This window comes from Phoxinus phoxinus (genome assembly GCF_949152265.1).
Source record: "Phoxinus phoxinus genome assembly, chromosome: 15".
Classification (NCBI taxonomy): Eukaryota; Metazoa; Chordata; class Actinopteri; order Cypriniformes; family Leuciscidae; genus Phoxinus; species Phoxinus phoxinus.
Window position 1 is genome coordinate 30,549,293 of NC_136890.1, and position 15,610 is coordinate 30,564,902.

Genomic DNA, 15,610 nt, shown 5'->3' on the forward strand with positions numbered 1-15,610 from the left:
CAATTTTAAAAGTTTTTGTTCATTTAATTTTTAATTATTTAATTCATTTGTTTCCTTATTTATAGTGGAAGACTAGTATTCCCTATATGAGGTGCAGACCTGTTTGAAAAGGGTATTTCAAATCTGCACTTTTATCACAAGACAAAAATATCTGAATACACATTCAAAACCTTAATATGAATTTATCTTAAGGAAATAGAGCTTTATCACAGAATCAAATAATACAGTTATGCACTGTTATTCTGGTGTGCAATGCAGCTTTCCTCGCCCTGGACGTTGTTCCCCTCTCTAGTTATCCACTTCTCAGCTCTCGCGAGAACGCACTCGTTACCCCCATACCCTTCCACCCCACCTCTCGCGAGAACTCGCGTCCGAAGGATGGTGTTGTGTTAGAGGGAGTGTGAGAGGAGGGTGAGGGGTACCCACAAAGATGTTGCGTGCTTTTTTGGAAATTTATTTATTTAAATAAAAATGGCCGCCGCAGAGAGCGGAGAGGAGAGACTGTAAGTGTGAATCGCATCCATTCACATTGTCACGGCTTCCAATGTCAGGCGTCGCGAGCGGCGATGGCGTAGGTTTTGATCGTCGCTGTGATATTTTGTCAGGCAGGCTGAGGGGGGAATGTTAGCCGCGCTAGCCCGCGAAGGCGTTGAGAATACGTCACTCGTATTTCTCCCGCTCTTTTTCCACGATCAACGGACACATTGTGCGGCACGAGAGCCGCGCGCTTTAATCCCAATGTGTGTTTGGTGTCGATTTCTGACGTTACTTCAAAAACTCCTCTAAAATGTAGCGCAAAAGGGCTGCCTGGGGGTTTGGACGCACACATGTTTTGTTTTGCTGATATTCGTGGCTCTTTCGCGTGAATGTTACGCCGCTCCCGTGTTGTTTATTTCTAAGTGTTTGCTAGCTGTCATAAACAGCAGACTGAAGTAAGTTAGCTTGCTTGTGGCGCTGCAGGACAAGGCAGGGGACCGAAATGAGATTTGCTCCAGATAGATATGCCTGTCCTGGCGTGGAATTACTTGACTAAGTGCTTAGAAACGAGGTTAAGATGCGTTTTAGTTCAGTTTTGTGGTGTGGCGCCGTGTAGGTATCTGTACATAATCAGGCACCAAGTTTGCATATGCAAGCAAGTTGGCCAATGTGCTATTTCTCTGTCTGATGTCACTGCGTGTGTCTGTGTTGTTATTGCTGCTCATGTTTGCCCCTGCAGCATGCAAACCATATAACTCCAGGTGCAAAACACTGTTAATGCGACTGTTGTTGTTCTTCTTGCATCTCTGAAAACTGAAATAGATAGTGAGCTTGCTTTAGCAGTGCACAAGGCACTCCCATGTGATAGCAAGCTGGTGATATTGTTGAGCTGCTGCTGACTTCCGGTAACCAGCTAACGGATCTAGCACCATCATATTTGTCTATATGTGCGTGTGTGTGGTCGACCGCAAGGCGATTTGCACAAACGGAGTAACACGCAAAACACACTAGTTCATGTCTTTTACACACACACACACACACACACACTTGTGACATGTCTCGAAGGCTGAACTTGAATCCTGTGCAACTTCTTGCTTGCTGTGTTGCATGCTCCATAAATACAAGGGCAGGTACTGGGTCATTTGGTCTAGATGACATTGAGTTTGGAATATTTTATAGTTTTATCTAAAACGGATAATTATTTTTAACATGTATTATGGAAGAAATGTGACTAAACTATATTAGACTACTATATTAGACTAGACTACATGTCACTAAACTATAATGTGTTTTGAAATGAGGCAAATATATTTTTCATTATAGTAACGTTAACTCATTAGAAAGTTCCAATAAACATGTTATAATCTTTCTGACTTGTTCTTTCAACAACAGTTGTTCATGCTGGCTAAACATGATCCTTGATTGTTCAGCTTGATTTGTTCTTATCTTGTTCTTATTTATGAATTGTTTTTAAAGGGTTAGTTCACCCAAAAAATGAAAATTATCCCATAATTGACTCACCCTCGGCCTCAAGCCACCCTAGGTGTGTATATGACTTTCTTCTTTCAGCCAAACACAACCGGAGTTGTATTAATAAATATCCTGGCTCACCCAAGCTTTATAATAGGAGTGAATATAGCTTGTGTTTTTGAAGCTCCAAAAAGCACATCCATCCATCATAAAAGTAATCCATGCGGCTCCAGAGGTTTAAATAAAGGCCTTCTGAAGCGAAGTGATGCGTTTTGTTTTTGTAAGATAAGAATACATTTTTATAACTTTATAAACCATAATCACTGGCTTACGGTAACGGCAAATCGCGAGTCTTGTTATGGCTGAAAAGCGACCTCTGACCCGCGTATTGACGAACGCAGAGGATAGAGCAAAACAGAACGCCGGTCACGAATTAGAAGTCTAAAATACACATTTTTAAAGGGAAATGTCATAAATATGGAGATTATTCTCACAAAAACGCATCGCTTTGCTTCAGAAGGGAATTTTATTAACCCCCTGGAGCAGTATGGATTACTTTTATGATGGATGGATGTGTTTTTTTGGAGCTTCAAAAACTCAGGCTCCATTCACTCCCCATTATAAAGCTTGGAAGAGCTAGGATATGTTTTTTAATATAACTTTGATTGTGTTTAGCTGAAAGAAGAAAGTCATACACCTAGGATTGCTTGTGGGTGAGTAAATTATGCGATTATTTACATTTTTGGTTGAACTATGTAAGATCAGAACATAAGGAGCTGTCTAATGTAGATTGATTTCCAGCTTTATTTCAAGGCCTCCACCGTCTCCTGTGAAGCTCCTACTTAGTATTAAATTGTACAGTCAACATTCACAATGATGTAAAACTTAATAATGACCAATAACAATTAGTTTTCATCATGATTCTTTAATTGACCTGCCCCCAATAAGTTGTGGCTTAAAGAAAGCTTACACACTAAAATGTGGTGTTCGTTTGTGTTCATCTCATAAATGGTTAGTTCATGCATAAGGTCAAACCTATAAATTATTCCAAGGCTAATGAACAGAATATATCATCTAGGGGTGGACTATATACCGGTAGACACTAGCATTTTGTCAGCCGGTAAAGATTTTGGACTATCGTCTCTATTGCAGTTACGGTCACGTGATGTTGTTGTGCTGTGTGTTGGTCATAAAAGCTTATAATTTTGTATGCATTTTTAAGCTGTGCTGTTTTAAAACAAGTGATTTTAAACTGTTGAAGCGCAATAAGAGAGAAAGAGAACTAATTTTGTGTTCGATTGTGCGCTGTATGAAGCTGCTGCTCATATGTGAATACTGTTTTTGACACCTTATTGGGCTTGACCAGGTCAAATACACACACTTATGTGTCAGAATGGAAGTATCCACAGTCATTTATGTCTTAAGTGAACGTAGACAGTTGAGTTTATCTGTGCATTCGGTCTTAAAGTGACAGTAGCCTAATATACCTGTCATTAATGTTAATCAAACAACAAAAGACAGAGAAAATAACTCGCTGCTCCTGACTGAATTACTTTTGTTACTTTAATAAGAATACATTTATATTTAATTTACTCAGTGAAGACTATGCAGTGTTTTTTTTTGTACATTTAATTACTTTTTACAGTTTATGTAGTATTTCTTATTAAGTGCTTGAAGTTTTTCAGGTAGGTCTATTTCATTTGTCTCTTTGTTCTGTTGTAGTTTTGTCCTATTTTTTTGTAATTAGTTTCTTTGTTCTTATTTTATCACTGACTGTTTACTTGTCTTCAGTAAGCTTGTGTTTTTTTACTTAGCCTAGTATTATGAAAAATATAGTATATCATAAAAAACGTATTTAAAGCAAAAATAACTATATTGTGATATATATCGTTATCGTGAAATAAAATTACTTATATCTTGATATAGGATTTTGGTCATATTGCCCACCCCTAATCTTATCTATGCCAAATGAACTAGTATCTGCCCTAGTGATAAATTCATGGAGCATGTAACACAACATGACGTTGTAAATGAATACATGTTAATGTATAGTAACACGATTTCAGTGTTCATAGGTCTTGTGACTGTTAACAATAACTTTCACAATAAATGGTCCCGTGGTTTGACTGATTTGACAAATAGATGAAGTACAAATATTCCATGTAGTTTTTTCATTTTTGAGGTCATAAAAGTTGCATGCATAGTATTTATGAAAAATGCTATTTATGTAAATATATTTATGAATGGAGTTTTGCAAGTCACACCACAGGGCATGTGAACTTGCCAAAAGTGTTTTATGTCAGATTAACATATTTGGGCAGCAAATGTGATGAATTGATGGTGTTTTTTTGTTTTGTTTTTGCACAACAGGCGTTTGATATGAAATAATTTGAGATTTGCCTAAAATAATGTTATTATAACTGCAGAAATGTATTTTAATTACACTTGCTCTCAAAGATATAAATCAAGAAGTTTAGTAAATGTTGTGTCACTGAAGACAGCACAGTCTCCAGGACAGGGACGTGTTTATTTAACCTAGTTGTTGTATTTAAAATTGTATACATCAACTAAATCATGTAGAAAGAAACCCCTTTTTTGTTTTGTTTTACTATTACTTTTCTTGATCCTGACTGGTTGAAGGATCTCTTGTCAATCCTCTTTTACGTGTCATCAAGCGTTCAGATCATATCAAAGTGTCCTGATCCGCTAGAGGCTCAACATTACTATACACTCATGCAATAAAGCATTGTGAATTACACGTTTGAATAAGGCAAACATACAAACTAAAAATGATTGATTATTAGCAAAACATTACATTCTAAGTTATGTATACTCCAGAATATTAATATGGAAATAAGTATTTTGAGATTAGGGAGACAGACTTGATCACGTCATTTGCAGGGCTTTATGGGAGTGGGCGGTCGCTGCTGAACTTTTTTGCCACGGTTTCCATTTCCATATAAATTATAATGTGTGGAATGGATCTCATTTCAAGATTGTGGATAGTGTTGTTTTTCACTCGCAATTCAGATGTAAATTAAAAAAAAATGAATAAACCATTTAAAAAGAAGCATATTACGGTAGATATGATCGCTTAACAGTCACTGAGCTCTTGAAATGTTTATGTTATTGATACAAATCAATTCCTCTGTAGAGAAAATGTGATTTGTGCTTCTGGACCCTAGCCTAACTGTTGCGCTCTACTAAAGTTTGAAAATGGTTCAAATTGCATTGTGGGAAATGCTACTCCACATAGTTTGCTCAGGCTGTATAGTGCAAGTTAAATATGCTAGCTTGCATACTGAAAGTATGCCTACTGTGAGCAGTATAGGGTCATTGCATGTCAAATCAACCAAATGACAGAACCTTCCCCGGCTCAATTTTTTGATTTTGTTAATATTTTTTTCTGAAGAGAGACAAACTGGGTAATTCAATATTTTGTAGAGGGAGGGTCAAAATGACAATTTTCACATGAGATTTGGAGCCAGGGGGGTAATAAATGACTTTAAAAAGATGGCAACATCATTATTTTATGTTTACACAGAGATTGGTATGATTTATTCAGTTAAATCTGTCGACTTTATAAATCTTTGTTGCATTGTATGCCAACGGTGACAGTTCAAAAATGGGGAAAAGCACTTGTGTTTTTTGCAACAAGTGTGCATGCCTGTAACTCAAGAAGTATTGAATTTTAATATCCTTTTAGATTTTGGTTGTTTTCACACACTTCATTTTAAAGGCCCTATATGGTTCAATCCCTGAGTTACGGAGATCTTAATATCCCAGATCTTAAAATCCCAGAGATATGGAGAGTGTGTGAAAATTGTAGTTTTGACCACCCTCTACAAAACAGTGAATTACTCAGTAAATATACATTCATGAAATTTAATATTTTGTCTTTCTTCTTTTATGTATATCTTTCACCAGAAAAATAAAGATCAAAATGTAAATGTTTAGCCGGGGACCTCTGGTTGAGTTGACACGGATTGATCCTATACTCAAATATTGGCTAGATAAAATTGAAATATGCACCTTTTGTTTCAATATATAATGATGTGCTATTTCGTAACTTAATGCCTGACTTTTTTATCTTTTTTTTGCCGACCGTTATTGATTGTTTAAGGGAGTGCAACATAAAAGAACAGATTAACCAGTCATTCCAGCTTTATCTATCCGGTAAACTTCATGTCATGAATGTGTTCATGACTTTGTCTTCTCAATTTGAACACTGCACTATTATTGAAAGTGACACAACATTTGAGCTTAGAACATGCTGGTTCTGTTACGATGATCCCAGTCTCCACCCCGATAGAGTAACTGAGTAAATGATAAGGAAATCTTGTAAAAACTGTGACCTTTAAATCTGGTTTTATTAGGGAAGTTTTGTATCCCAAAACTAGGGAAGCAGTACTGTACGATGACTAAAGGAATAACATAAAAATAGAATAATTATATCTAAAAATAAATAGGCAACATATTTTGGTTAGTTATTTTTTTCTCTTAAATCTCATTTGCTGGAGATATGAAAATTATTTAGTTCACAACATATTTTTTGTTAATTGTGATTTGATGTCAAGCCACCATGTGGTTATGACAAAACATACGTATTTAGAGTAATCTGCAAAGTCTAAGACAAATTAAGTTAAAAAGTAACCTCCCCTTGCTTTGGGGGAGTTTGTCCCCTTGAGGGACAAGTGGGAAATTCCTTCGTCGCCTGAAGACAATGATTCAGCCTCCACATTGAGGTTTTGCTAGATACAGGCCTCTTAACACCTCCAGGGTGATTTCCGTTTGTGTGTATGCACAGTAGAAATCTAATTGAACTTGTTTATCCTGAAGTTACGAAATAGACATCCTGAGGATGACGTCCAAAGATGTTAAGATGCAAATTGCATCAGTTAAGTTTTATGCTAACACTTTAAATTCAGGCCACTTCCCGCCTGCTTGGTGGTGGTATTTAATCGAGCTTGTGTGGTCTGAAAATGAGCATGCTTTGAAGCCAAAATATTGAATTGATGATGGCTAACATGCAAACGCAGCACTTCTGTCCAGTGTCCAGTTTAAAAAATACTTCATAGACATTTAGACAAGCGGTTGACTAGAATACAGACCCGTAATACTGTCATCCTGTCTCAGTGTGCCACTTATCTCTTGTGTTGTCAGCAGAGGTGAGGACAAGAATGAAGACCAGGAGGGCTCAAAAGACAAGACACAGAAGCAGAAGAAAAACAAAAAGGAACGACAAGATGTGGAAAAACTCGAGGCCACAGTATCTGTTCCTCCTCCCCCGCGCCTCTTTACGCAGGGGGATGTCGGACAACAGGCGGAGGCAGGGAAGTCTGAACCCATTGACCCCGAAGTTGGAGCCGCTCTCAGCGCACCAGAATCTTCTGCATCTGCCAAGCAGCGGCGCTCCATCATTCGGGACAGAGGCCCACTGTACGACGACCCTTCACTGCCTCAAGGTTGGACGCGCAAGCTGAAACAGCGCAAGTCGGGCCGATCTGCTGGCAAATTTGATGTCTACCTGATCAAGTTAGTACAAGTTACAGGAAGTTAGTACCTTTTTTGAGAGCAACTGTGATGATATTCATTTCACAATGTTGCATTCCAAATGGCAGATGCAACAAATCAGTCATTATTAAAGTTACGTTATTGTGTTTGAAGAGTCACTGACTACTAATTAAAAGATTAACTTGGCGGCATGTTGCAAACGCAACAAAACTACCTTAAAAAAAACTCTTACGGCCTCAGTTGATGTGCTATATTCCCTGTTCAACTGAAATAAAACCATTTTATTTACATATATAATAGATTATTTATTTGAACCTTATTCATTATGTACTTCTGTCCATCATGTCAAAGCCAGCTTGTGATGTCTCTGGTCTCTCACTGTATGTATATGTAGTAGTTGTAACATTATGTATTAAATTGTTTTGGCCCAAACAAACTTATATGTTATATGTTACACAAAAACAATGGTACATACTAATATGCTAATGTTTTGAGTAAGAATCCCTCCCATTTTATTGTTGCTGAAGTCTTAATCACAGATTTACAGCTGATTTGTCTGAGGCGGGGATAGTATTGTTAACTAAAACCATAAAAAAAAAAAAATTTGTTGACATGATGAATGAAGGGTGCATGCTGTTGAACACTGACTGATGTGTCGCAGTTCCCACAATACTTTATTTTAAAGCATACTCAATCAATAAGAATAAACATGAAATCAAAGAAAATATTCAGATTTGCACCACAGGTGCGTAGGATGTACTTGAATGGTTGCAAATTTCAAAGTTGAAATGTTCTTTTAAATTAATATTAAATTACTGTCATTGCATAGTAATGTATTTGTTTTTATTTTTCAGCCCAGAAGGGAAAGCCTTCCGTTCCAAAGTGGAGCTCATGGCGTTCTTCCAAAAGGTGGGCGATACCACAACGGATCCCAATGACTTTGACTTCACAGTCACGGGCCGAGGAAGCCCATCTCGTAGAGAAAAGAGACCGCCAAAGAAGCCTAAAGTGGTCAAACCCTCTGGTCGCGGGAGGGGCCGCCCAAAAGGCAGCGGCAAGGTACGGCAGGCTACCGAAGGGGTTGCGGTAAAGCGTGTCGTAGAAAAGAGTCCGGGAAAACTCCTTGTAAAGATGCCATTTGTTGCCCCTAAAATTGAACCGGGGGCTCCATTGGGGCAAGCGGCAGTTGCCAAAGTGCGCCGAGGGCGCAAACGGAAATCGGAACAGGAACCGCCGAGCACCCCCAAAAAACGTGGCCGCAAGCCAGCAGCTGCTTCGCAGTCAGCAGTGGGGACAGGCTCAGCCGCCGCGTACGCCGCCGCGGCCATTCTCACCGCAGAGGCCAAGAAAAAAGCTCAGAAGGAGTCTTCCCTAAAGCCTGTTCAGGAGAGGGCGCTTCCTATCAAGAAACGCAAAACTCGAGAGACTTTGGAGGAGTTGGAGGGATCTACCACCTCTGGAACCACACCGACGGAGACGTTTGCAAATCGACTGATTACATCAACTGTGACCCCTACAGGTGAGGAGGTAGAAACGGGACAGAGGCCTCACAAGCATCCCGGCCGGAAGCACAAAGAGGCATCCACAGACCCAGGGAACGGCAGCAGCAGCAGCGGCAGCGGGACGGCACCCAGCGGCGGAGTACTCAAGAGTCACAAGAAGAGAGATCAGAGAGGGCAGCACTTTAAACACCACCACCATCATCACCACCACCAACACCACCACCTGCAGGCCATGCCGCCCTCCACCTACACTCCGCAGGCCCACCAGCTCTCCCTGGGGCACTCCACGCACGGGGGGCCGCCGGCGCCTGCGACCATGGAGAACGAACCCCAGGACTTAAGCACCTCCAGGCCGAAAGCGGAGCACGTGGTCTGCAGGGAGGAGGCGAGAACTGACAGCTCCTCAAGCAGGGACGCTCAGAACGCAAGCAAGATGGCCTCCGCTGACCTGAGAGGGCAGCAGACGACTGTGATGGGAGAAGGCAAGGAGATGAGAGACATTGTTCCACCCTCCGCCGTCCCGAGGCCGAGCCGAGAGGAAACTGTCGAGTCCCGGACACAAGTGAGCGAACCAGTGAGCTGACTGACTAAGTGACCGATTGATTGGCAGCGGCGTTGCGTGTGAAGAAGCGGAGGCGGTCGCAGCAAGACGAGTGATTTTTCGTTCTTTTTTACTGAGGAAAAAAGAAAAAGGAAACAAAAATATACAAAAATGTAAACGTACTGAAACAAAAGGCAGCTGTTGTGTCTCGTTCTCTCTGTGGGTTGGACGCGGGGCGATTATTCTCTTGCTTCCGGATGAATTCTCTGCTAACCTTTTCCTTTATGGTTTCCTTTTATTTCCCACTATATCTTTGTATTAGTATATCTTAGCACTCAGTTAGACCCGTTATTCCTTTGTCAGTAGAAACACACTCAAGTGGTAATGGATGCACAAGTCACACGCCATAGTAAGTGAAACTTTCTGATCAAATTGCTCTCGAAAGAACTAAAATGCCTCATAGTCATGTCATCTCAACCCTAGCAAAAAGGCATCCTATCAGTGTGTTCTCCCTTTTGTGTCATTAAATGAAGGGGCAAATCAGAAGTAAAGAAAGCGAGCTGAAGAAATAAGGGCCACATTTCCATTTGAGTCGGACACAGCCGTTGCAGCATTTGAAATTAAAAACTCTAGCTTAACGCAGACAGAAAAGAACTTCCTAGTTGTGGGTTTGTGCCAAGCTGACATTGACAGCCTGTTGACCTGTGAGGATCAATTGAGTTCAGTAGTATTATTTCCTTTTGCCTTGTTGGTATTTTTAGCACACATATGCATATTAATTATGAGTAGTTTGTTTAACCTAATCACCGTTTCGGAGATGCCTGAGAAAATGCAACTAGAGCGGATATCTCTATTTTTCATTTTCTTTGCTGGGGAAGATAAAGCACAAATGTATTTGTTGGGGAATATTGAAAGCACAGCCCAGTGTAGCGTCTGGAGTAGATGTTAACTCAAGTAAAAGAACATTAGGAAAGGAATTTGTTACGTTTACCTGCTTTTTCCCATTAAGTACAATTTAAATAGTGGCCTTGTGTTCTTGTGACACAGATCCCTAACAAAAAAAAAAGCATACCATTTCAAATGTAGCGTTTGGTTTTACTGTGTGTGGTTAGTTATAGATTAATACCATAGAGCTGCTGTTCTAAAAATGAAAGTTAATAGATTGCTATATATTTATATAATGTCTCGTCAGGCAACGTGTAGTTGTGTCAAATGCATGGGTTGCTGATGTTTGCGTGCTTTGCGTGCTATTTATTACAGTACTCCGACATTGTCTTTCCTATACATAAAGGTTTCTAAAAGCAGGTACAGCATTATTGATGAGGGTTAAAGTTTTAGAAACGTATATATTTTGAATTATGAAACATTACTTGACAAAGGAAAAAGGAAAGAAAAGTTGCATACATTTCAACTCAATGCCATCATGAAATAGTTCCATTAGTTTTATAATCTAAAGTCTCCAAAATAACAGAACATTAGCAGTCAAAAATAAGGACTGCACATTATGGCTCCATGCAGCAAATTTTTAGATATTAGATATCAATTAGATATTGGACAATGAGTGTCTTAGTAATTAACTATAATATTATATAATATAATATATATATGATTAGGATATGATGAAACTTCATTCTAAAGAAATGTTGAACCAAACTGAGGAAGTTCTTCTTTGTTTATGTAACATTTAGGATTTTACAGAAATTTAACAGCACTTTTTCTGTTCCATTTTCGCTTCTTCTCCTAGATGAAATGCACCTTACTTTTAAATCTATTTTTTTTTTTTTTTGGAATTGTGATTTCTAGCATTGCACAGACTTCTGTTTCATGTCTGGAGGTTGTACCTTTCTTCAGATGTATGTTAGCATAGAATGCATGTTTAATGTCATTATAAAGAGCCATACTTTTGCTTAGTTTCGCTTTCTCTGTAAAAACACCCCTCATATACTAAATCATAAAATTAGCACATAATGGCTACATTTCACTCACAGTATTTGATATCACATATTTATGGCCAATAATGGGGGGGACAAAGGCAGTAAAGTTAGTAAACGTCATGACATTTGACTGTCAAATAATCTATTCTAATGCAGACCCTCATATTTTATAAATATTAAAATCAAATGTAAATTCACTTAATGTTGCAAAATTTTCCTGATTAAATATAATTTTACACTATATTAACTATGTAATTATTGTTCTATTTATTAAAACCAAGTTTAAATCTCATCAAGTTAGTGTTTTAAGCAATTTTACATTTATTCCGAAATAAAATGAAAGGCAGTAACAATTTAAACAATAATTTAATTTGTGAACTGATGTTAAGCTATTCTTTTTTACTAGTCAACTTCTTTTCGGATCATCAGTCGGTAAACACTGTCACAGACACGAAGATTTATCTTTAACTTCACCAAACTAATCGCTCACTAAAAGCCCCCACAGTCATCATGTTTTCAGGCCATTTCAAGTTTGATTTTGACGTGACATAAAGCATTACTTTTTAATTAATCTTCCCATTAACGCCATCATTTTGTTGATTCTGGCAGAACGCGAAACACACAAAAAAGAGGCAGGATTTATTGCATTGCATAAACCAATCATATCCAATCATTAAGCAAAGGAGGCTTTCCCTCCTCTCACGTGAATTTCCCCCATTCATTCTCAATTACCCCCACCAAACCCACCGCACGCTTTAGAGGCTCTGTTAAAAGTCAATGGGCAAACCCCCTAACACGCACCCCCTCACTGCCTGTCCGCCACGCCGCTGTATTTATAAATGCATAACCAATCTTCATAGACCCCTGAATCTAATGGCATCACAAATTAATATTTGATATTCTAGATATTGCAGTTGTTGTTTTGAATAGTCCCAGAGTGAGATGGGTTGCCTTTCCCCCCCAAAGTATTCCGTTCAGTTTTGTCTGTGTGTTAAATCATATACATTCATGGTTATTGTGGCTTGCCTGATGGATGTGCATTGCCACTGACATAAATGCTGATAAACGTCATAACAGACCGCTTTAAATAACACTCGGTAATCTTTTCGTCTGTTAGTTCAGCTAGAGAGATGTTTTTGATATTTGCTGTCGATAAGGGGTTCAAATGCATGTGAGAGAGAACTTTAAGTGTGCTTTAGTGTAGCCTCTTGAACACGTTTAACGAAAATATATAATTTTTTGTCTCTAAATGAAGAGATTAAATTAGATTTGACAATCACAAGGAGCATTGCATCTTTTCATTTTCCCCTGAAGTATTGTTAAGAATGAAAGTGTCTCCATTCTCTTCCTCCAGCCCCCTGCTCCCTCGACCCTCACTGGGAAGGGGCACAGAGAATACAAGAGCGTTTCCGCTCGGATCAAGGGCTATGTAATCATTTCAAGTAGTCAAAAGCAGATAAAGGAAATGGATTTTCACGTCAGAGGAACGCAGGGTCCTGGTCCTCGCCGTAAAGGCAAACTCAGTTAATTGCTTGAGGTCTAACAAGAGACTTTAAAGTGTTTTCAAACACCACCGGCTCACTCTCTGTCCCCGTCAGAGTTCGAGCGCTCACTTAACCGGCGGCTGGCGTTGTGACCCGTCTGCGGTGAACGTCTCCCCGGTCCGACTGGAGGTAGCAGAATGGATTCCTTTAGCTTGAGCTCTGCAAGCACATTCGCAGTGGTACAGGTTAAGAATAATGCAGAAGGAAAGAAACCTCCAGACATGAATTGAAGTCACGACAACTCTTAGTTTTAAAGCGTCGACTCACAAGCTGCATCAGTCTGGCTGAAACAGAAAGGGTAGTGCCTTTATTTTGGGAGACTTACTAAGGTGGTTGAAGTGACCTTTGATTCTAAAGAAACCCCTTTATCCCAACGAAGCAAGCAACGCGGAAGGTGAATTTACTCAAATGCTTGGATTTTATTTGGTCATTTTTCATAGGTAGGACGTGCACTGGTGTGTGTGTGTTTTGTAACTAGAGGTTTCATTGTTGTACATTTTTCTTTTTTTTCCATCAGCTGGACCTTTGTGCCCACCTAGAAATGATGTATTGTTAAAAACCCTCTGCTTTATGAACTTCTTGCCTTTTGTAGCGCTCAAAGCCCACTGACAAAAATGGAGCCCTACAAATGGGTGAAGACAGAATAAGAAAATTACTTTTATTATTTATATGTTGGTTTGTTTGTTTTATTTTCTTGTTTGTTTGGGTTATTTGTGCCTCTGGCAGTGAAATATGCTTTGGAATGTCCTTGTGTCCCTGTAGCCAAAAATACATGCTATGTACGTAAACATGTATCAATATGCATGATTGCCATTAGAAGATAGGACATTGCTTGCCCTTTACTATTATATATAAGATGTTTTCAAACAGCACTCCAAGAGCTGAGCCCAGCCACACTAACCGGATCCGAAGGTTTAAAATACTGAATGTGTTTGTTCAATGAAGGCTAGCTGTGCACTTCGGTCTGTTTAATATGAACAGATTTATTTCATTGAAGTATTTGTTTTTTGTTTTAATGATTTAACTTTTGGTCTTCATATGCCGCTGTATCAACAATTGTAGTGGCTACAGTAATTTGTAGATTTCGGTGTTTGATTTATTTTTATTATTAGCATTTTTTTTCTTTCTTCTAAATCCAACATTGGAAATAGACCATTTTATTTTGATAGCAATAGTATGATAGTATACCCAGCAGATCCGATATGAGTTTTCTCATTTAGTACGTCTCTAATTTGTGTACTCTGTTAAACAGTAGAACTGAAGTAAAAGAAATGTACCCTTATTAACTAAAATGCAGCACTTTGAATCGTGCAAGAAGGACAATTTAAAGTCGAATGAAACAGAAGTTAAACTATAAGAAATAGATTCCAGTTCCGCCGTGGTAGAAAGTTCATGGTCTATTTAACATAGTCTTGTGCCTTGAAGTTTCAGTAATAGAATTTATCTTTATACTGTAGTTGTATTTTTATTCTGAGTCCTGTGTTTGCCTCTTGTTGGTATTCAGTGCTTTGGATGTATTAAGGATTTATAGAAATCAAGAACATGTTTGCCTTGCTTTATTTTCTTAATTGAGGAAAAAAAAAGGATAACATTATAGGAAGATGTATTTGGGCAATATTGATGATGTAAAAAGCGATAGGATTTTGATGTTTTTCATCCCTGATATGTTGAATGTTTCACAGATTAATGAGTGACGTGTGTTTGTTGGGAAATATTCTCCATTTTAACACAACCGTAAAAAAACACAAAAAACTTGGCCTCAAACATAATCTTCCAATCAAAACATGACATTTTATGACAAAAAATACTTCAACCTTGACCGGAAGGATGAGTCTAAGATCTGCACTTTATAAAGTATGTTTCCCGGCAGAACACCCATTCACTTTTTGTATGTATTTTTTACCTTTGTCCAAAGCTGTTTTGTTTTCATATTATTTTTTAATTTAGTTTTAAATAAAAGGGATGGGTAGTATGTATCTAAAAAAAAAAAAATGTTATTTTAACCAAACAATCCTACAGACTAAGTGTCAGTGGTTATTCGCCATCTGCCAAGCTAAGTCCTTGCCTTCCTGAAAGTGAAAAGTATAGTTTGTGTCTACTTTTATAGTACTGTGTTACTGTATCATTTGTTTGCCGTATGTAACAGATACACAATAGTAAACAACATTTACCTGCTCTCTGTCTTTAACATTTATTTCACTCACATCATAAACAAAACACGATGTTAGTGTTGTTATCATTATAAGATAAGTCAGACTTTGTTCATCATTAGGGCTTTGCTGTCTATAATTGAACAATGTGAGAAAAGGAATGTGAATGAAATTAGATTACTGCAATCTGAAAAAAGTAATGTTTCAGTTTCCCTGTGAGATTTTCTCAGATAATTTGCCATTTAACTTTAAAAAAAAAACGCTTGATATTTTTTCACTTTTAGTAATCACTAATACGATTTTCAGAGGAAAAAATTATGTATCGCTGAGTCCACCGACAAATTGTTCTGACATGTTGAAAAAACAGCACTATATGAGCACAGTGAAACTTACCCTATTACTAAATGTGAAAAAAAGGAAATGGAAGATGTGAGTAAGTTATAGCCTTCGTAATGGCGAAAGATTTTATGAACTTAAC

At 38.3% G+C, this 15,610-nt stretch overlaps 1 protein-coding gene across 2 annotated transcripts; it reads left to right on the forward strand.

The window, feature by feature from the left end:
* Window positions 1-367: 367 nt before the first annotated feature.
* mecp2 (methyl CpG binding protein 2) lies at window positions 368-10,879 on the forward strand. 2 transcript variants are annotated; one of them, XM_079637318.1, is made up of 3 exons: window positions 368-503; window positions 7,114-7,482; window positions 8,316-10,879. In XM_079637318.1, the coding sequence occupies exons 1-3, from the start codon at window positions 472-474 to the stop codon at window positions 9,544-9,546; spliced, it is 1,632 nt and encodes a 543-aa protein (XP_079493444.1). In that variant the 5' UTR covers window positions 368-471; the 3' UTR covers window positions 9,547-10,879. The 2 variants fall into 2 exon arrangements, with proteins under 2 accessions (XP_079493444.1, XP_079493443.1); XM_079637317.1 differs by having other exon boundaries at window positions 392-503; window positions 7,111-7,482.
* Window positions 10,880-15,610: the final 4,731 nt, after the last annotated feature.